This window comes from Bos taurus, chromosome 22 (genome assembly GCF_002263795.3).
Source record: "Bos taurus isolate L1 Dominette 01449 registration number 42190680 breed Hereford chromosome 22, ARS-UCD2.0, whole genome shotgun sequence".
Classification (NCBI taxonomy): Eukaryota; Metazoa; Chordata; class Mammalia; order Artiodactyla; family Bovidae; genus Bos; species Bos taurus.
In genome coordinates, this window is record NC_037349.1 from 58,319,622 (window position 1) to 58,341,645 (window position 22,024).

Genomic DNA, 22,024 nt, shown 5'->3' on the forward strand with positions numbered 1-22,024 from the left:
GATCCGCTGGAGAAGGGATAGGCTACCCACTGTAGTACTCTTGCCTGGAAAATCCCATGGACAGAGGAGCCTGGCGGGCTACAGTCCATGGGGTCGCAAGAGTTGGACACAACTGAGCGACTTTCACTGTCACGGGAGGAAGGATGAGCTTGGTGATGCAAGAAGCTGACACACCCAGTCCATCGGTGTCTCTCAGAGGAGGCGGGGCAGAGCCCCTCCCAATTCCACATGGAGACGGCCGGGCAGGGCAATGAGAACGGCTGCAGGTGAGGCGGCTGCCGGAGCCCAGGCATCAGAACAGACCCCCTACACACACACACACAGACACACACAGACACACACATGCACAGACACACACAACACACACAGACACACACATACACACAAAGACAGACAGACACAGAAACACACACACACAGACACCCACATACACACAGAGACACAGACACACACACAGACACACACAGAGACACACACACACACAGAGACACACACACAGACACCCACATACACAGAGAGACACCGACACACACACAGACACATATGTACACACACAGACAGACACACAGACACGCATGTACACACACAGACACACACACAGAGACACGCACACACACAGAGACACACATAGACACACATGTACACACACACACACAGACACACAGAGACACACAGACACACACACACACACACAGATAAAGCACATGCACACACACACACAGAGACACAGACACATATACACACACACACACAGACATACACAGACACAGATACACACACAGACACACACAAAGACACACAGAGACACACACACATACATACACACACACACACACCCTGCACCCACCCTCAGATGCTCGCTGCTGCTTCCACCCTCAGGCTCACTCACCTAGAGACGCAACCACTGATGCCCCTTAAGCCCTCCATGCGAGGGGGAGGCCGTGCACCCACCCACTGCTCCGTTTTTCCTGGAGAGTGCAGATCCAGACGATCATTACACAGCCAGTGCCTCGCACGGAGTCCTTGCTGGTGTCGTTCTTCCTCCTGGGAAGCGGGTCTCAAACGCTGTGTGTGCGTGTCTGCGTGTGCACGTGTGTTTGTGTGTGCATATTTGTGTGTGCACGTGTGTCCCAGAGACACCTCTGGCAGCCTGGAGGAGCCTGTCGGTTTTTAAAACGCTAATTTAGATTGAAATTATAGTTCTCAAAACACTAAAAAGAAGTCTGTAATACGGCACAACGTGGGCCTGCTTCCTAGCGCCGTGAATAACACGATCGGCGGCAGGTGGTGATTTGCAAAGCACTGATGAGCCCCGGTGCTCTTCTGAGACACCTGAGAGAGACGGGAACACAGCTAACGCAACTGAGCGTTCCTGCCTGCGCTCGTACCGACAGCAAATGCTCCACTTCCACTCGAGGTTAGTGACAAACAAACCATGTCATCTTTGCACGTCTGTATTCGCAGATGCCCCTGATTCCTGCTCCACGACCGCGCCGGGTGCTCTGCCCAGGCCTGCCCGCCCAGGTAGGCACAGGCTGTCCGCGGTCTGCGCCTGCGCGGCCTCCCGCAATTTCCTGAGCCGCCGCCAGGTGTCGCCGCGCACACGTCTTGGCTCAGAGAAGCCCGAGCGAACCCAGAGACCTCACCTCCAGGCTGGGGGCGCCTCCTGAGACTCAACTCCGCACACGCTATGCACCCCCACACTTCCGCTGTGCCCACAACACCTCGCACCCTCGTGCCTTCCTGCGTGCTGCTTCCTCCGTCCCTAAGGCCGGCCCTGCCATTCCAGCTGGGCTGTCGAAGCTCACTGGCCACTTCCTCCAGGAAGCCTTCCATGATGCTGCCTGCCATTCCAGCTGGGCTGTCGAAGCTCACTGGCCACTTCCTCCAGGAAGCCTTCCATGATGCTGGTGTAACAGCTCCTGAGTATTCACAGCCCCCTCGCCCCCTGCGGCTTCCTCATCACTGCAGTGACTGTAGGAATGGTCGTACCTATTTCTGTGTCCAATTCCCACCAGACTGGGAGCTTCCAGGAGCTGGTTAGGGTAATGCGGTGACTTTTTTTTTTTAATAGACTACTTTTTCATAAGTTTTAGGTTCACGGCAATATTGTCTGGGAAATGCAGCGTGCCCACCTCCGCCCTCCCTCCACACAGGTGCAGTCTCCCCAGCCATCAGCATGCCCCACCACCGTGGTGTGTTGTAACCGTCGATGAGCCCATTTCACTGCACCGTTAGTAACTACAGTCCAGTTTATACTTAGTGGTGCACGTCCTCTGGGATTAGAAAAATGTACAATTACACGTGTCCACCGTTATAATACCATAAAGAATAGCTTCACTCCCTTAAACATCCTCCAGAATGCACCGGTTCGCCCCTCCCTCCCTGCTAACTCTTAGCAACTCCTCGTCTTTTCACCGTCTTCACAGTTCTGCTTTTTCCAGAATGTCACAGAGTGGGAATCACACTCTGCAGCCTTTTCAGATTGGCTTTTTCACTGAGTCATAAGCACTGAAGGTGCCTCCCTGCCTGTCTTTTCATGACTTGATAGCTCATTTCTTTACACTGCTGAACAATCTCCCATTGCCTGGAGGCACCAGCTTATTTATGCACTCACCTGCGGGAGGACATCTTGGTTGCTTCCTAGTTTTGCAGTATGAATAAAGCTGCTATAAATATCCATCTTTGCATTTTTTATGTGCACACAAGCTTTCAGCTCAGCTGGGTAAATCAAGGATGGTGACAGCTGACTAAAGAGTATTTTTAATTTTATAAGAAACTGCCTGGTATCTTGAGGAGTAGCTGTACAATTTTGTGTTCTCACAAGCAGTGAATGAGAAAGCCTGCTCATCCACAAGCTCACCAGAATGGGGCGTCACCCGCATTCAATATCTTAGCCATTCTAACAGGTGTGTGATGATACTTCCTCGTTTTAATCTGTAATTCCCTGACAACATACAATGCGGGGAATTTTTGCACCTGCTTCCTTGCCATCTGCAGGTCTTCTCTGGTGAAGTGTGTGTTCAAACCTTTCGCCCATTTTTAAGTTAGGTTATTCATTTTCTTACTGTTGATTTCTGAGTTCTCTGTATTTTTAGAGAACTCTCCTTCTTTTGCGTATGTCTTTTGCCAGTGTTTGGTCCCTTGTCTTCTAGTTCTATTGAGCCATGAGCTTTTGCAGTCAGGCACACCTGGGCCGGAATCTATGACCTTCAGCCAGTCCCACGCTCTCTCTGAGCCTCAGTCTTCGCTTCTGTGGAATGGGAACAGCAGCCCTCACTCACAGGTCACAGCGGGATGAAAAGCAATCTTAGCAACGCAGAGCCCCAAGCACAGAGCTGAACCCCTGCGGTGCCTCCAGGCAGATGCTGGTGGAGCCCAGGCATGTCAGTTCTCGGGGCTGGGGGGGCACCCTTTGCCCCCAGTTCCACCATTAACGCACCCGGCTGTCAACAGCGGTCCCATCCATGGCAGGGCAGGGCAGGGCAGCAAATCCGTCTGCCAGGAAGATTCCTGTGGGGGGGAATTCTCGGTCCCACAGATACAGTAGAGGAGCAGACCCCAGGAGACCTCAGCGTTGGGCCTGGGGACCCACTGCTGTTGAAGCAACGGGTGATCACTCTGCTGGGCATCACCCAGGCCCACGTCCCTCGAGGACCACCCCTCACTCTGCATCCGGTGCCCCCCCACCTGACCTCCCACAGACCTCCAGCCTCCAATGCCACTACACACTCCCCTCCAGCCACACAGGCCCGTGGTCAGGGTCTCTCGTGTGTCCCCATGAGCCAGCATGGACCCCCCTGCCACCAGAAACACCTTCCCCCACCCCACCTGTCCAAATCCATCTCTCTCCACAGGTTGTGGGCAGAGCTGCCGGGCTGGGCTGCAACCACGAGGGGGCACCATTGCCCAGCTCACGTGCCTGGGATGTCGGGCCTGCTGGAAGGAGCCGCCTCCATCCCACTGGCTTGCAGAGCAGCAGGACGGAGAACACTTGCCTCACAAAATCCTGGAACGTCCAGGGCCCCATCCCATGCCCAGCGGACCTTCTGGGCCCAACCTGCACATCTCCTGTGACGGGGAGCTTACCACCTCCAGCCAGGCTGTCACGGCCTTGCTGTGGCCTGCTCTGCAGGAGCTATGAGGTTATATGAGGTTAGATGAGGAGCCATCACTTCATGGCAAGTAGATGGGGAACCAATGCAAACAGTGAGAGACTTTGTTCTCTTGGGCTCCAAAGCACTGCCAGTGGTGACTGCAGCCATGAAATTAACAGACACTTGCTCCTTGGAGGAAAAGCTATGACCAGCCTAGACAGCATATTAAAAAGCAGAGACATTACTTTGCCAACAAAGGTCCATCTAGTCAAAGCTATGGTTTTTCCAGTGGTCATGTATGGATGTGAGAGTTGGACCATAAAGAAAGCTGAGCGCCAAAGAGTTGATGCTTTTGAACTGCTGTGTTGGAGAAGGTTCTTGAGAGTCCCTTGGACTGCAAGGAAATCCAACCAGTCCATCCTAAAGGAGATCAGTCCTGAATGTTCATTGGAAGGACTGATGCTGAAGCTGAAACTCCAATACTTTGGCCACCGGATGCGAAGAAGTGACTCACTGGAAAAGAGCCTAATGCTGGCAAAGATTGAAGGCAGGAGGAGAAGGGGATGACAGAGGATGAGATGGCTGGATGGCATCACCGACTCAATGGACATGAGTTTGAGTAAGCTCCAGGAGTTGGTGATGGACAGGGAGGCCTGGCGTGCTGCAGTCCATGGGTCACAGAGTCGGACAGGGCTGAGAGACTGAAATGAATTCAATGAGGTCATAAGGGGCCACTGCTAAGTCGCTTCAGTCGTGTCCGACTCTGTGAGACCCCAGAGATGGCAGCCCACCAGGCTCCCCCGTCCCTGGGATTCTCCAGGCAAGAACACTGGAGTGGGTTGCCACTTCCTTCTCCAATGCATGAAAGTGAAAAGTCAAAGTGAAGTCGCTCAGTCGTGTCCGACTCTTAGCGACCTCATGGACTGCAGCCTACCAGGCTCCTCCGTCCACAGGATTTTCCAGGCAAGAGTACTGGAGTGGGGTGCCATTGCCTTGCCACAGGGGTTACCAAATCAGCATTTTAGAACAGCTTTACCTTGGGAAATTACGAGGAGGAGGAAGCCTGGGGTTTCCAAAAAAGCTGAAAACCTACAAGTTCGGGTAAAAACTCTCAACATTTACATGTTGCTGCAAAGCTTTTCTAAAGATGGTGTCAGTCATGCCACGGAGCACGTGGGCCCTTGGCTCGCCGGGAGGGGCCCCAGTGTGGGGGGAGCTGAGTGAGGAAGCAAGCCTGGGCCACCCACGCGGGGCGCTCAGACACACCGCCTGCACAGCCCAACGGCCCTGGACCCTGGACACTCAAGCTTCCCCGCTGGGCGACACTCCCGCATCGAGGCTGGGAGGAGGTTATCACACACCTGGGACTCCACGGGGAAGGCGTGACCAGAACCTGTGTGCAGACGCCCCCGCGCCCTGCCCTGCGTGTCTCCTTCCTCGGCTGACTTTCGCTTGTGTCCTCTCGCTATCATCTGTTCCGTGGATTCTGCCAGCACGCATGTGCGTGCGCTTGGCCAGTTGTGTGCAGCTCTTTGCGACCCCCTGGACTGTAGCCCACCAGGCTCCTCTGTCCATGGGATTTCCCAGGTAAGAACACTGGAGTGGGGTGCCGTTGCCTTCTCCAGTGCATGAAAGTGAAAAGTGAAAGTGAAGTCGCTCAGTCGTGTCCAACTCCTAGCGACCCCACGGACTGCAGCCCACCGGGCTCCTCAGTCCATGGGATTTTCCAGGCAACAGTACTGGAGTGGGGTGCCACTGCCTTCTCCAGGGGATCTTCCGGACTCAGGGATCGAACTCACACCTATGCGTCTCCTGCACTGCAGGCGGATGCTTTACCACTGAGCCATCGGACACATCCCTTTGCTGTGAACAAAGCTGTAAAGCCCAGCGCGTTTCTGAGTTCCGTGGGTCATTACAGCGAATTACGGAGCCGGAAGGGAACACAGATTGAGCTGGCAGCTGCTCTGAAGTGAGTGTGGTCCTTGGATATCGTAGCTGGCGTCTGAGGATGTGATGGCTACTTTATGTAGCAACCTGACTGGATATTTGGCTAAACATTTTTTTTCCCAAGTGTAAATGGGAGGGAGTTTCTGGAGGAAATGAGCATTTGAACAGGAAGGTGCAGGAAAGTCGCCTGCCCTCCTCACTGTGGATGGGCTTCGTGCAGTCCGTTGAGGGTCTGAGCAGAACAATACGGCAGAGGAAGGGAGAAGCCCGCGCCCCCTGCCGGACTGTCTGAGCTGAGACGCCGACCTTCTGCCCCTCACGTGCTGGGCCCTCAGGCCTTCCACTCACACCGCACCACCCACCAGCTTTCCTGGGCCGCTAGCGTGCAGGCGGCAGGTCATAGGACTTGTTGGCTTCCCTAACTGTGCAAGCAATTCCTTATTTTATCTATACACACACATGTGCACACACACACACATATACATAAGTTCTATTTCTCTAGACAACTCTGACCGGCACACAACGGCAGTTGTGAGGGGATTACTTCCTCACTGTGCCATGTGCCAGACGTGGATTTGGGACCAGAGGCTCTCCACTTGAGAGACGATTACCGGCTGGATACTTTGAGACACTCAGTTGGCCCCATGTTGGGCCAAACGCTGACTCACGGGTGGTGGCCAGTGGCCTGCCATAAGTCAGGCAGAGGGCAATGGACACCCGGTCTACAATGCTGTCCAGTCGCTCAGCCCTGTCCAACTCTGTGACCCCATGGACTGCAGCACGCCAGGATCCCTGTCCATCACCATCTCTCGAAGTTTACTCACACTCATGTCCATTGAGTCGGTGATGCCATCCAACCGTCTCATCCTCTGCCGTCCCCTTCTCCTCCTGCCTTCAATCTTTCCCAGCATCAGGGTCTTTTCAAATGAGTCAGCTCTTCGCATCAGGTGGCCAGAGTATTGGAATTTCAGCTTCAGCATCAGTCCTTCTGATGAATATTCAGGATTGATTTCCTTTAGGACTGACTGGATTGATCTCCTTGCAGTCAAAGGGACTCTCAAGAGTCTTCTCCAGCACCACAGTTCAAAAGCATCAATTCTTTGGTGCTCAGCTTTCTTTATGGTCCAACTCTCACATCCATACATGACCCCTGGAAAAACCAGAGCTTTGACTAAGCGGCCCTTTGCCGGCAAAGTAACGCCTCCTACTCTCGAGACGGCCATACGGGCACCTATGAAAGTCACTATGAGGACTGGAGACTGCGTGCTCAGTCGCTCTGTCGTGACTCTGTGACCCCCTGGACTGCAGCCTGCCAGGCTCCCCTGTCTCCGGGATTTCCCAGACGAGAGTACTGGAGTGGGTTGCCATTTCCTTCTCCAGGGGATCTTCCCGACCCAGGGATCAAACCCGTGTGTCCTGCACCGCAGGCAGCTTCTTTACCACTGGACCTGGGAAGCCCAACGAGGGGTGCCTAACACTTGTTGCTGTTCAGTCACTAAGTCCTGTCCGACTCTCTGTGACCCCATGGGCTACAGCACGCCATGCTTCCCTGGCCTTCACCATTTTCCAGTTTGCTCAAACTCGTGGCCATTGAGTCGATTCAGCCCGGTGGTGGACACAAATGTTCAAGAACCTGTAAGAGCCTGGGCACAGGAAACAGTGTGCCAACTTGAACCAGCCAATCACGTTTCTTCAGACCAAGGATCACACATCACAGCCATAGTGCCAATGACAGGCAGAGACCTTCTCCTTGGAATGCTGCTTAGACAGAGTTAGACTGGCATCCGAAATGCTGGCTGTCTAACATGGCGTGGGGAGATAAAGCCATGACGTGCCGGCTTTCAAGGTTTCCTGGGTATTCGTTCAACACCAGGGGGACGAGGGAGGTCCCTGCTAGACGGATTCCTCGGTGTTTCTAGGTGGTCTGCAGTGACAGAGGGAGAGGCAGGGAATGCTATTACGAATACGCAATTCTTCCCACGGCGGGAGGACACTGCCATGCTGTTATCTCAACCTTCTTTTTCTGTATCTAACGCCAGGAACAAGGCTGCAACAGTGGCCTGATTCCTAAACAAGAAACTAAGACCTTAAAACCCCGGTGGCAGAATTCCAAAGGGCCTTGCCTTCAACCCCTCTGGCAAGACCAAGGCGGACGGTGGCTGCAGCCGTGTCGCCCGCTGGTAGGGATGACCCCTGGCTCTGTGTCTGCAACCCTACCTGGGGGGCAGAGTGGACTGGGGGAAGCGCTTGCTGGACGGGCACTGCTGCCTTCGGTCTAGACCAGCACCATGGCCAAATGCGATGTCCACTGTAGAGGTGAAGAATCAGGGTACAAACAGAAAGGGAGTCGCAGCCAAGGGGAAAGGAAGAATTGTTATACAAGAGGGAAAGGCGGTATTACGTTTGCCCAGCACCACATGACCATCTCGGGACTTGGAGAAAGAGACGACGTCATCTCTCAGCTCCATCACGCCAGACGTCTGAGAGCTCACGCCTGCCTCTGGAGTCTGACAAGGTGGAATGGAGGCTGGGGACCCCGGCGGACACGTGGTCACACGAGAGACGATGCAGTGGACGAATCGCTAATGACAGCTGGGACCCCAGCCTCAGTCTCATTCTGCAGGCGACTCCTGCCATGTGTCCACGTAGCCCTGGCACCGCCGGTGAGGCTATAAAGCCAGTGATAACAGCCAGATACGTGCGGACACTGAGCTACAGCTTCTGAAGGATGGAAGACACCAATGGAAAGTGGCTGGCCTGAGAGAGAAACTGGACTTGCCTAATCGTTAGCTAATTTCTCTGCTCAACAGTCCCACACACATTCATTGTAAGGTGCGAACAGTGGCAGGTTGAGAGGTCAAACAGGTAACACGTCCATGCGTGCGTGGACGCGAAGTCATGCCCAACTCTGGGCGACCCCATGGACTGCAGCCCGCCAGGCTCCTCTGTCCATGGCATTCTCCAGGCAAAAATACTGGAGTGGGCTGCCATGCCGTCCTCCAGGGGATCTTCCTGAACCAGGGGTCAAACCCACATCTCTTACATCTCCTGCACAGGCAGGCAGGCTCTTTACCACCATCACCACCGGGGAAGTCCCAATACTATACACAGATGTCCGGTTCCTGGGTGATGTCCAAGGTGACAAGCCAGGTGAGGGCCACACTGGGCGAAGGAAAGGGGGGACCAGGCAACGGGGCAGGAAGAGAAGCAGAGGCAGAAGTGGGCGTGTTCCCGCTGCCATCCTTCCAACGGGAGGCGAGGGAAGGCTGGGGACCGCAGACACTGGGGAACACCATCCCAAGCACTTCACAAAAGGAAGCAGGTTTTCTTTTTTCACTTTTTTACTTTATAACCCTTTGGGACTATTTGAATATATATATATTTGCAATATACATGTGCTACTTTTATAATTACACAAAAACACAAAAATGATCTTAAAAAAAAGTAAAGAGCTAATCACAGTGTAACATGAAACACAATATCATCGTTGGGGACGGGTCACGCAGTTGAGTCCAAAGCTCCGACTGGTCGCTCTTTCCGGTCTTGGTTGCCATGTCCAGCCTCCGATCCTCCGACCCCTTCCACGGGGCACCAGCGATGGCCTGGAACTGCCCTCACAGCTCCGTCCCGGGCCCAGGAGAGGCCAGAACGCGAGGAAGGAAGTCAGCAAATAATTAATTTACAGGGTCGGAGGAAACCGGCCACAGCGCCAGTCCCCCACGCGGCCGGCGGGAGCGTGGAGGCGGGTGCGCGGCCAGGGCGCCGGACCAGCGGGGGAACCCGGGCTCCACGCGCTGTCCACGGTGGGCGCCGCCTCACAGGGCAAAGGCGGTGAAGAAAATGTGCATCTTGGCCAGGAAGGTGGTGACGGAGCCCTGCCGCCAGAGCTTCATCTCCACGTCCAGCGCGAAGTCGCGCGGCTCGCGCACGGTGCGCTGCAGGAAGACCACGCCCGTGTAGGCGTTCAGGCGGCGCGTGCCGAAGTAGCCCTCCTCGTTGCCCTTGGTGATGGTCAGCGCGATGGTGTCGCCGGCGAAGGCGGGCACCGGGCTGATGCGGAAGATGTGCGCGGGCACCAGCAGCCCGGTCTGGAAGTTGAGCCGGTAGTGCGTGATGCGCGCGGGCGCGTTCTGGCACTCCAGGAAGTCGTGGCACAGGGCGCGCTCGCATTTCCTGCGGGGCGCACGCGGGGGCGTCAACCGAGGGAGGCTCCTGCTCGCAGCTCCCACCCAGCCTCCACCCGCAGCTCCGCCCTCGGCAGCCCCCAGCAGCCTGAGCTGGGTCACCTGACCCCCGTCGGACCTCAGCTTTCCCGTCTGCAGGATGGGTTAACAGCCACGCGGTGTCATTGGTGAAGTTATAACCCAGGCAGCGCGCGGCACAGTGCCCACAGCGTCTGGTCCCCGCGCTCCTTCCTGTCTGCCTTCATTCTTACCTCCCTACCCCTAGTTTTTTTCCTTCCCACACTATTTGCATGGATTCCCTGGCCATGGTGTTTCTATTACTCTAATTGTTTCTCAGATTCCCTTTTCTCCCGTAATTGACTCTCCTTCTGAGCCGTTTCCCCCACTGATGGCCTGCCCTTGTCCCTCTCCGAGTATCAGAGAGCTCTGAGTCACGCCTGCCCCAGAGGAGGCCGGGGAGCCCAGCCACACTACAGGGTGACCACCAAACCCCATGGGACCCCTGACTCGATTTCCAAGCTCAGCAATAATCTGGTCTCTTCCTGGCGCAATGAGACTCTGTCTCCTCCATCACTAAACCCCCGTCTTGAAGCTCAGTGCTTCCACCAGGGGCACCAGGGCTCCGCAGTTCTAGAGGATGCTCTGAGCAGAGTTCCCAAACGGGGGCACCACAGCAGGCAGGACCAGGCCACGTCACGCCCTGTGTAAACTCATGACCTGTTCTCGCTCATCACGTGTTCTCACCCTCCCTGGGGTTGGCGCTACCATCACCCGTGTGGCAGGCAGAGCAGCTGAGACCCAGGGAAGGGAGGCCACTGGCCACTCGACACACTCATGTAAACACCCCACCACATCTGCACACTGAGCCGCCCAGCACTGTGTATTAGAGAGCACGGCACAGGGTCAGTAGGGCAGCCAGGAGTAAACCGCGCACCACGGGCGCGTACGTGCCAGGAAGGGCCGCCTGAGGCGGGCCATGCGTGCAGAGGCAAAAGAGGCTGCAAAGCAGAGAAAGCAAGCTCGGAACACCCGAGCACGTCCGCGTGGCAGCACCGTGCAGAGGACGGATGCCGGACACTCTGGCAAGCACTTATGGAAACGTGTGTTTAGTAAGAAAAGTGAAAGTGAAGTCGCTTAGTCATGTCCAACTCTTTGTGACCCCATGGATTGTAACCTATCAGGCTCCTCTGACCATGGGATTCTCCAGGCAAGAATGCTGGAGTGGGTGGCCATTTCCTTCTCCAGGGGATCTTCCTGACCCAGGGATCGAACCTGGGTCTCCTGCATTGCAGGCAGACGCTTTACCATCTGAGCCACCAGGGAAGCCCTGTCTTCTTTAGTAAGAAGACAGGAAAAACGGCAAAATGCCAAGAAGCATCACGAGAGAATGTGGTCACCAGCCTGTGAGACAGCCCCCACGCCCCTCCCACGGTCACAGCGTGTGGGTCACCTCCCAGGTGACCCCTGCCCACCCTCATCCACAGCGCTGGACTGTGTGGCCAGTGGTAGAAGTGACGATACGGCGGTTTTAGGAGTAGCCTGGGTCACGAAGGACCGTCTGCTCCGAGACCCAGGCCCCCAGGGCGGGCTGGGGGGGCTCGGACGAGGGTCTCCATCACTGTGACCCATCACTGAGAAGGTCACTGCCTTCTCAGTGACCCGGGCTGGGGAGCTCTGGCCCCACCGAGAGGCCGAGGTGGTGAGGCGCTGGGGCCTCCCTCCCAGAGCCATGAGTGGGCAGCGGGATCCTGAAGCCCAGGCAAGCCTCCAGTGGACGTGGTCCCACGGGGCCCGGAGCAGAACCACCCAGCTCAGCTGCTCCTTGGTCATGACCCTCCAAACACCGGGGAGGACGGTAACTACTTGTCATACTTGTTAAGATGCTACGTGTTGGGAAAAACTCGTTACACAACAGAAAATGAGCATGTGCATGTTTGAGAGAGAGATGGAGGTTTTTTTTATGTGTGTGTGAGAGTCTTCTTTCTTTCATTCTCTCTGCTCCAAACTTCCTGCAAGGTGCTTTTTTTTGCACCATTTATGGTCAGTCAGACCACACCCCGGACAGGGGGCCTGGGAAGACCAGGAGGTGGCGAAGGCAGGCGCACTGGCCACCTGGCCTCTGCCCCGGGCAGCGCGGGACTGGTGCAGGGTGCCCGGGCCCAAGGCTGGGGCAGGGGGACGACTCACGTTTCAGAGACTCGGACGTAGTTCGGAGGGCAGTCGAAGCGCAGGCAGCGGAAGCCACCCTGGATGTTATGGCAGGTCTCGGCCTCGGAGCAGTTGTGGGTGCCCAGCGCGCACTCGTCCAGGTCTGTGGGGAACAGAGGGTGATGGGCGGGTTTACGGGGGCCCCGGTCTGGAGACCCTCGTCCCAGCACCCCCAGCCCGCCCTGGGGGCCTGGGTCTCGGAGCAGCTGGTCCTGTGGGTGCACAGCTCACACGTCCCCACCTCATCCACTCTGGACAGCAGTCAGGGCCCGGAGCCTCTGCTGTGGGGCTGGCACCGGGGAGGAAGGCTCAGGGGGAGACAATCTGAACGGACACAGGTGTCCAGCCTGAAGCACCTTCAAGAGCCAAAGTCACTGCAGCGTCTGAGCTTTGAGACGCCCCTCTGGGTTCCGCCATCAGGCAGACACGGCCTCAGCCTCCAGAGTGAAACCACGCTCTAGGCACATGAAGTCATCATTCCCACCTGGCTGTTTAGAGCGGGTGGGATCCTTGCCTTTTACAGAATCTAGAATGGTTATTTTTTTTTAATTAAAATTAGTAATAAACTGTGGAAAATTCTGAAAGAGATGGGAATACCAGACCACCTGACCTGCCTCTTGAGAAACCTGTATGCAGGTCAGGAAGCAACAGTTAGAACTGGACATGGAACAACAGACTGGTTCCAAATAGGAAAAGGAGTATGTCAAGGCTGTATATGGTCACCCTGCTTATTTGGCTGTATATGGTCACCCTGCTTATTTAACTTCTATGCAGAGTACATCATGAGAAACGCTGGGCTGGAAGAAACACAAGCTGGAATCAAGGTTGCTGGGAGAAATATCAATAACCTCAGATACAGAGATGACCCCACCCTTATGGCAGAAAGTGAAGAAGAACTAAAGAGACTCTTGATGAAAGTGAAAAAGGAGAGTGAAAAAGCTGGCTTAAAGATCAACATGCAGAAAACTAACATCATGGCATCTGGTCCCATCACTTCATGGCAAATAGATGGGAAAACAGTGGAAACAGTGGCTGACTTTTTTTGCGGGGGGGGGGGGGGGAGGCTCCAAAAATCACTGCAGATGGTGATTGCAGCCATGAAATTAAAAGACGCTTACTCTTTGGAAGGAAAGTTATGACCAACCTAGACAGCATATTGAAAAGAGACATTACTTTGTCGGCAAAGGTCCGTCTAGTCAAGGCTATGGTTTTTCCAGTGGTCACATATGAATGTGAGATTTGGACTCTAAAGAAAGCTGAGCGCTGAAGAATTGATGCTTTTGAACTGTGGTGTTGGAGAAGACTCTTGAGAGTCCCTTGGACTGCAAGGAGATCCAGCCAGTCCATCCTAAAGGAGATCAGTCCTAGGGGTTCATTGGAAGGACTGATGTTGAAACTGAAACTCCAGTACTTTGGCCACCTGATGCAAAGAGCTGACTCATTGGAAAAGACCCTGATGCTGGGCAAGATTGCGGGCAGGAAGAGAAGGGGATGACAGAGGATGAGATGGTTGGATGGCATCACCAACTCGATGGACACGGGTTTGGGTGGACTTTAGGAGTTGGTGATGGTCAGGGAGGCCTGGCATGCTGCGGTTCATGGGGTCACAAAGAGTCAGACACGACTGAGCGACTGAACTGAACTGAATATTAAAACAGTAATAACAGTAAGAACTCTGCAGCCAGGAAGCCCTGGCCAGCCCTGGGTTCCTCTTCTGTGGGATCCTCTCTGGGGAGGTCTCCCACCTTCGGGACCGCTCCCCAGGATCCCTGTCGCACTCACAGGACAGGGCCCAGAGTGGAGTCCAAGCCTCCAAGACTCTAAGCTGGGTCAAGCAGCAGAAAAACCGCCACGTTCCTCATCCCAGGCGTGGGCCCCGGTGAACCTGGCCACCAGCGGCATTGGCCGTTCTGGGCTCACGTGCTCGGTGTCATGGCTCCGGGCACACGGCAGGCTGTGAAAGGCTTCCTGCGCCTGCTTGGGGGCTGCCCAAGGCCCCGCCGGCGCGGACTCCGCACTCACCCTTGCAGGACCTGCCGTTGGCCGTCATGGTGTAGCCGCGCTCCGGGCACGTGCACTGGTAGCTCCCCGGCACATTGATGCAGCGGAAGGTACAGAGGATGCTAGCACCCTGGGCGCACTCGTCAATGTCTGCCAGAGAGAGGGTCAGCCCTCAGGAACCCCCGGTCACCCCGTCCCTGCCCCGGCCAGGGAGCCTGGGGGCCCTTCTCACAGATGAGGACAACGGGGCTGAGAGAGGACAGAGCCGCCCGTGGCCACACCGGGCCCACATGCCCGGGCCGCTCCGGGCTTGCTGCGGCCGGCTGAGGGCCCATCAGGTACCAGACGTGGCCTGGACGAGGCACAGCTGACCCCTGATGACACGGGTTTGGGCTGCGTGCATCCACATGCATAGGGACCTTTTTCAAAAATTACTGTGGGATCCACCCTCGGGCCAGTAACACATGTGGAACCACGGATACAGAGGGCGAGCTGTAAAGTTACACGTGACTCCAGGGGCGGGGAGGCCCTGAGCCCTGCAGGGTTCAAGGTCAACTATGTAACTTAAACCTTCACCCCGCTGAGGTCACGACCATCATCTCTGCTTTGCAGGGAAGGCGCCTGAAGTCAGACTTGGGGAGCCCCTGTCCAGGTGCCAGGAAGCCGCGCGGCAGGGATGGGACCGCCGCTCCGACGCTGAGGCCTCTGTGTGTCCGGAGCATCCCCTCACCGCGGCGGGGGCTCTCGAGCCTGGCACACGGGGCAGTGCCTCCGGGCGGGGGCCCCGGGCGGGCCAGGGGAGGTGGTACCTGTGCAGGTGTGCCCGTCCTCGGCCAGCTGGTAGCCCTGCCGGCAGTAGCACTGGTAGGAGCCGTAGATGTTGGCGCACTCCTGGCTGCAGCGCTGGGCCTCACACTCGTTCACATCTGCGCACAGACCGGCCGAAGGTCACGGAGGAGCCCGCCCAGACCAGAGCCGGGACCGAGGTCTCGCTCATGTGGAGCCTTCTCTCGAGAGACCATCGGGTCCAGCCTCCGCCTGGGGCTGATGGGGAACCCGAGGTCCAGAAAAAGGCAAGGGGTCAGCCGGGGACATGTGGCGAGGCAGAGGCGGGAGTGGTGGAATGCTGGCCTGCTGCCTGGAGGAGGCACCACAGTGGTGCGTAGATCCCCCGTGGGGAACTAGATGCTGGTCCAATGCAGGTCCATGGCAGCTTGGGCAGGTGGCTCTGAGAATGTCACCTGAGGTGCTGACAGGGACCTGCCCTCAACCCCCTTCACGGGGCTGGGGGAGAAGCAAGAGCCGGTCTGCGGCGGACGGGGAGGGAGCGAGTGGAGGACAGTGAGGGGAGCACTGGCTGGACCCCGAGCTCTGTGCAGGAAGGGACTTGTCTCTCGTTCATGCCAGCCGAGACCTGCTGAGCTCTGACAAGCGCCGGGTCTGTGCCCAGCTTGTAGACACGGCCCCAAACAAGACAGACAAACACCCCCACCCTCTGGAGCTGATGAGGTACAGAGCAGCTGAGGGTGGCCCTGTGCATGAGCATGGGGTGCTGGGGTATGAGCAGGGTGAGCCGCGGTGGGGTGGGGCTGACATCGCACACGCCCTTGGGGCCGCCGCCTGACCCGTGACGCTCACGGCCTCTCCGCACACACCGCTTTCACACGGAATGACTGAAGGCACTAACGAATGCATAAGTGCCTGGTCTCCTCTACCAGGCTCCGAGGCCACGCTGGTTCCTACCTCGCGTCTACCGTGCAGCCCGAGAAGTGGGCGAGGTAGGGACGAGGGGTGGGTGAAGGCAGAATGGCCCGGCCCCAGAGCTCTGTGCCCACCTGGCCCGGCGGAGGGGCTCAATGGTGACGGGAGCACCAGTGACTGAACGGCAGCCACAGGGTCTGTCTGGGGAGCCCATCCGAGTGCCGTGCGACGGAGCCAAGCCTGGCGACGCTCCGCTGCCCCTGGGCTGGACTTGTCCCAGGGAGGCCGGCTCTTTAGCCAGGCCAGGCAATCAGACGGAGGGGCCTGGCCTGCCTGCGGGTCTCAGCAAACTCACCTCCCCAGTAGGGAAGGAAGGAGGACACCTCTGGGGAAGGTGCCGGGAGAGACGGCGCCAGCTAGGGGAGGCTGGAGACCCCACAACCCCTTCACCCCCTCGACCCCTCCCCCTGCACTGAGCAGCCTGGGACCTCCGCCTCCCCTACCCCAGTCCCAGCAGACCTGGGACAGCCCCTCACAGGTCCTCTCTGTCAGCCCCGGGGCACCCCGTAGCGTGTTCTTTTAAGTTTAAACCTACCAGGAACATGTAAAACCCAGCAGGATTTATGCGTGATAAATATCTGGGATGCTGGGATCTGGAAAACCGTGACTGGTCCGCTTGCACAGCACATGGCCGGGTGGCATCAATGGGGTGCTGCGGGGCCGCGGGCCTGTCTCCTGTCTCGCTCACTTGGCTCCCTCCCCAGACCCCAGGGCACCGCAGTGGTGACCGGGACCAGAGCCTACCAAGGGGCAGAAGCTGGGCTGCCAGCCCTGCACACGGGGAAACTCCCACCTCTGGGCGTGCAGACAGCACAGCCGGCCCCCGCTCTGAGACGGGGGTTCCTGCAGGAAGCGGCGGGCAGCCGAGGGTGGGTGGGGGGCCGCCATACCTTCACAGTGCTTGCCGTCGGCCGCCAGCAGGAAGCCGGAGGCGCAGGAACAGCGGTAGGAGCCCAGCGTGTTCTCGCACGTGTGCTGGCAGAGACGTGTGGGTGACGTCCAGCACTCGTTCACATCTGCAGGCGGCAGGTGCGGGGGCTCAGGAGGGCAGAGGGGCCTGGATGCCAGCCCCCACCCCAACCCCGGGCAGAGGAGGGACCCAGGGACCCAAAGGAGCGAGGGGGAGGAAGGATCAGAGCAGGAAGCAGCCGGGGCACTGTAGGGAGACGGAGGGACGCACGGACAGACACAGCCGAAAAGCAAGAAACGAGGGCAACAGGAACCGTGAGGGGAGCCTCATCTGGGCAGACACGCCCAGAGAGGGCCAGGCAGGTGGTCAGAGCAAGGCTGGCTGGGGCCTGGGGCAGGCGGGCACTGCTGGGGGCACGTCCCAGCCACCAGCCCCACCTACCAATGCAGGTGCGGCCGAAGGCGTCCCGCTGGAAGCCAGGCTTGCAGTCACAGCGGTAGGAGCCGGGGAGGTTGTGGCACACCTGGCCCTCGCCGCAGCGGTGCACACCCGTCTCACACTCGTTCACGTCTGCAGGGGGAGGCCAGCAGGGCACGCTGAGGCCCGAGCTCTACCCCCTGCAGGAGCTGCCACGCCCAGGGCCCCCAGGAGGGCGGAGGCTGTGGGGGGAGCGGCAGGCCTCACCCACACACTTGGTCCCGTCCTGGCTGGCGTGGTAGCCGCGCCCACAGATCACCGGATTCCGCTGGCACGTGTAGGAGCCCACCGTGTTGATGCAGCTGAAGCCGGGCCGACACGGCTCGGAGAGAGATGTGCACTCATTGATGTCTGTGGAGGGGGTGCAGGTGACAGGGAGCCGGGTGCAGCCCCTCCTGGGGCCCCAGGCCAGCCCAGGTCAGGGCCGGAAGGTCAGACCCCCCCAGTGCCTGTGTCCCAGGACCCAAGGGTGTTCCCTCCCAGAAGCTGGGCACTGTTGACCAGGTCAAAACAGATGTGATGCACCTTCATCCAGCCCAGTCCCACAGATGGGGGAAACAGACTAGAGAAGAAGCAACTCAGCCATGATCAGACAGCTCAGGGTAATGGGAGCTTCTGTCTGCAAAGGCCTCCGGGGCCCAGGCACTGACATTGACAGGGAACACGGAGGCTGGGGGAGGGAAGGGCAGCCACCCAGGCCGCCCCGATCTCTAAAGCCCTCAGAGCCCATTCCCCCAAGCACCCTCCCTGAAGACCACACCCCCCCCCCACCCCGGGCCGGCAGACACAGCCGGGCAGACCCCGCTCACCCACGCAGTTGCCCTCGGGGTCCTGCAGGAAGCCTTCCAGGCAGCGCTGCCGAGCCTGGCAGTAAAAGGAGCCCTTGGTGTTGTGGCACACGGCGCCCGCCTGGCAGTTGTGCGTGCCCAGCTCACACTCGTCCACATCTGCCACAGAGACAGGGCCGGGGGTCAGCGGCTGGCGGGCACGCACCCGCACACCCCTGCCACAACCTTGATGTTACAAAGGTCTCCTGCATTGTGGGGCACCGCCGTGGCCCGTGCAGCAGTGATGGTGATGTCACCCCTCTCACTGCCGCGCACTCTGAGATGTACGTCTTTACTCAGTGCGCGTGGGAACCCAGGGCCGGGGCCAAGACGAGCCCCCTCCCGCATGGGGGAAGCTGAGGCACAGGCACAGTTCAGCGCTGCTCCTGGGCCGCCGGGCTTGGAGCTTCCAAGGATGGAGCCGCCAGACCTGCGTGTCTCCACTGTCCCCACCTGCCATGCGGCCCCAGCGGGTCACGGCCCACCCCCGCCCCGCCCCATCCCGCCCCCGCTGCCAGACCCACAGTTTACAAAGTGCCGGCCTGTGTCCCCCCCACCCCGCAACAGGCACGTCGGGCTCTTTCCCCAGATGAGGAAGCCGAGGACGGAGTCAAAAGGCGACACGCGGGGCTCGTGGGACGGCCGAGACTTCATCAGCCTCCTGACGGCCAGGCCCACCTCGTGTGTCTGTCTGTTGTCCATCCGTCCACCCCCTCTGGTTTCCACAGCAGTCCTGTCTCTAGGGGGCCCATGCTGGGTTCGAGGACCCCCTCCAACGACCCCCAGAAGCCTGAGGACACAGCCTCTGCCTGGCCACTCTGGTCTAAGGAGGATGCCCTGGGAGCAGACGGCCAGGGGTGCTGGGTGTCCAGGGAGCCAGGACCGCTCCCCAGGGGTCAGGGTTCTCTAAAGGGGGCTCGCCATTGGTGTGCGTGTGCCCTGGGCGTGCGTGGGTGTACACAGGTGTGCAATAAGGGGTCTGGGCTCCTCTCCTCTCAGCTCATTTCACCCCTGCTCTGAGCCCAGCTCAGGGCCTGGCACAGAGTGTGTTCAGCCACTTCCCTGAGCTGATGCCCAACCTCAGAGTTGGTTCCCATCAAAATTTTCTGAGCTTGCAACAATGGAGCACTGCTCTGGGTCTCACCTCCTGGGTGACATTCTTCTGGACATTTAAATAAACTGTCACCGATCATGTGTGAAACAGACTCCCAAGCCCTTGCCTGCCTGGGCCTGCCAACCCAGCAGCCTCCTTGCACTGGCAGTGTGCCGCCAGCCAAGACTGCCCTCTGCTCCTTGCACCAAGGCCCCCTCCTCCCCTCTCCCCTAAGGGCTGGCACCCTTCCCAGGGGCTCTACATTCTGTAGGTCCCTGCCTCGGCATCACCCCCACAGGGGGCTGGCCTCTTTGAACCCCCAACTAAAGCAAAACCCAGCCTTAGCCCTGCCATCCTGGTGTGCCTGTGAGCCCCTGCCTCCCTGGTCAACAGACCAGACAGAGAAACACGCCCCCGCAGCACCCCCACCACCCAGAACCCTGCCGGGCCCATAAACGAAGCCGGGGAAGCAGCTGTTGAAATGGCTCAGCAGAACTTCTCTCTTCTGAGGTTAGAATCTTCTGGTTAAAAAGGACAGAAACGACCCTTCTGTGGGAACGGAGGCATGAAAAGACTAACATGACCCAGACACGTTTACCTCGCCCCTCCCCCCCGCCACCAGTTTGGAGGCCACCTCTGCCCCCAAACACCATCGTCTGTGGGGTCTCTTAACGGGCCAGAAACCCTGGAGCTTGGAACTTTCTTGAGGGAGCAAGCTCTGAGCGGCCCGTGGGGGAGGCGGCGAGAAGGGTGAGGGGGTGGAGCGGAGCTTGGCGAGGGGCTGGGCGGAGCAGGGTGAGGGGGGGGTGGGGGGGCAGAGCAGGGTAAGGGGTGAGGGCAGGGTGAGGGGGCGGGGCGCGAGGCGAAGGGGCGGGACAGGGTGAAGGGTGGGGCGGAGCATGGTGAGGGGCGGGGCAGAGCAGGGTAAGGGGCGGGGCAGAGCAAGCTAAGGGGTTGGGGCAGGGCAGGGTAAGTGGGCGGGGCTGGACGTGTGAGGGGCGGGGTGAGGGGAGGGGCGGGGCAGGGTAAGGGGGCGGGGCGGCGGGGCAGGGTGAGGGGCGGGGCAGGGTAAGGGCGGGGCGGCGGGGCAGGGTGAGGGGCGGGGCAGGGCCTGCAGCCAGCCCTCCTCACCTGTACACTCGCCATCCTCGAGCCTGTAGCCCGGCTCGCAGGTCAGAGCCTTGTAGCAGTGGAAGGAGCCCACCGTGTTCACGCAGTGCTCGCGGCGGCTGCACGTGTGCAGGTCTGTCACGCACTCGTTGATGTCTGCGGGGAGGGCCAGGCCGTCAGGGGCTGCGGGGTGGTCCTGGGGACGGCAGCAGCCAACCAGTCCCGCCCTCAAGGTGCTCGCCTGCCAGACAGCAGCAGGCTCTGTGCCACCACCCATTCAACAAAGATTTATGGAGCACTTGCCTGGTGCCAGCAGCACTGTGCTTGGCCCCAGGGCACCGGTGAACTAGACAGACAGGAGCCCTGCCATGGGGCACACTCAGAAGAGGATGCCCCACAGACAGACCTAAGAGGGAGGGTGGTCTGGAGTCTTATGGAAGAAACAGTGGGATGGAGGAGACCAGGAGTATGGGGCACGAAGGGTCATCAGGGCAGAGGGCACTTGAGCAATCATCTGAAGAGACCCAGGACGAGCCAAACACACATCCCAGGCAGAGGGGGCAGGTTCAGGGTAGGGTCCAGATGGTGTGGTGTGGGAAGAGGTGATCAGGAGACGCGGGGGGAGGCGGGAGCCATCGAGGGTTCCAGCAGAGGAGGAGAGTGGACTGACTTGTTTGTAACAGGGGCCCCTGGTGGAGAGTGAACACTCCAGGAATGAGGGGTTCATAGAATAGGAGATGAAGGGGCTGAGGCTGCCATCCACGGAGGTGAGGAGACGCAGTCACGTTCTGAAAACAATGTGAAAGTCAAAGCAACAGATCTATGATGAATGAGATGAAGGAGAGAAGAAAAAAGAAGCCAAGGGGTCTTGCCAAAGCTTCTTGGCCAAGCAGCTGGGCAGCTGAGGATGGGGCCAGCTGAGGGGAGCAGGCTCACAGAGGAAGGCTGGGAGCCCTGGAGGTGACACTGAGTTTGAGGGTCAAGGGCCAGCCGGGGTCCTGCCTTGGAGTTCACAGAACGGGTCTTAGTGAAGCTGGGACTGGTGGATGCTAAGGTCAGCTCGGGGACAGGACAGGCACAGAAGAGGCCTAGGACGGACGCCTGGTGGGAGCAGGCAGTGGGGAGACGTCCCGTAAAGGAGGGAGAAGCAGCCCCGGGGGGGGCGGCCTAGGGGACTCAGAGCGGTGATCAACGCAGACGTCCCACAGGCGGGAGCTAAGCACGCGCGGAGGACAGCGCCTGCCGACCCCACCCGGCCGCGGAGACGCAGCAGTCCTTGCTGATTCCTTCATTCCCTGGACACACCTCAACCAGCACCTATTCTGTGCTGAGCCCAGGTGGCCTAGCCGCGTGGGGGCCCCCCGAGCTGGCAGGGGAGAGGGGACAGGCGGGTGGAGACACTGGGGAGG

The 22,024-nt window shown here is 58.6% G+C and overlaps 1 protein-coding gene and 1 non-coding gene across 3 annotated transcripts in view; both read right to left on the reverse strand.

The window, feature by feature from the left end:
- Positions 1-9,367: 9,367 nt before the first annotated feature.
- The window catches only part of FBLN2 (fibulin 2), a 69,266-nt gene continuing 56,609 nt past the window's right edge, over positions 9,368-22,024 (reverse strand). For both annotated transcript variants that reach the window (XM_015459704.3, XM_002697131.6), the window contains 9 exons: positions 20,637-20,771; positions 18,395-18,532; positions 17,793-17,936; positions 17,550-17,678; positions 17,089-17,214; positions 15,247-15,363; positions 14,459-14,587; positions 12,416-12,539; positions 9,368-10,217 (listed from right to left, as the gene is read on the reverse strand). In XM_015459704.3, the coding sequence (XP_015315190.1) occupies positions 9,860-10,217; positions 12,416-12,539; positions 14,459-14,587; positions 15,247-15,363; positions 17,089-17,214; positions 17,550-17,678; positions 17,793-17,936; positions 18,395-18,532; positions 20,637-20,771 (1,400 nt within the window). In that variant the 3' untranslated portion in view covers positions 9,368-9,859. The remainder of the gene's footprint in view (positions 10,218-12,415; positions 12,540-14,458; positions 14,588-15,246; positions 15,364-17,088; positions 17,215-17,549; positions 17,679-17,792; positions 17,937-18,394; positions 18,533-20,636; positions 20,772-22,024) is intronic.
- On the reverse strand, positions 11,479-11,551 carry TRNAC-GCA (transfer RNA cysteine (anticodon GCA)). The gene has a single exon. It is a non-coding gene; the product is annotated as a tRNA-Cys (tRNA).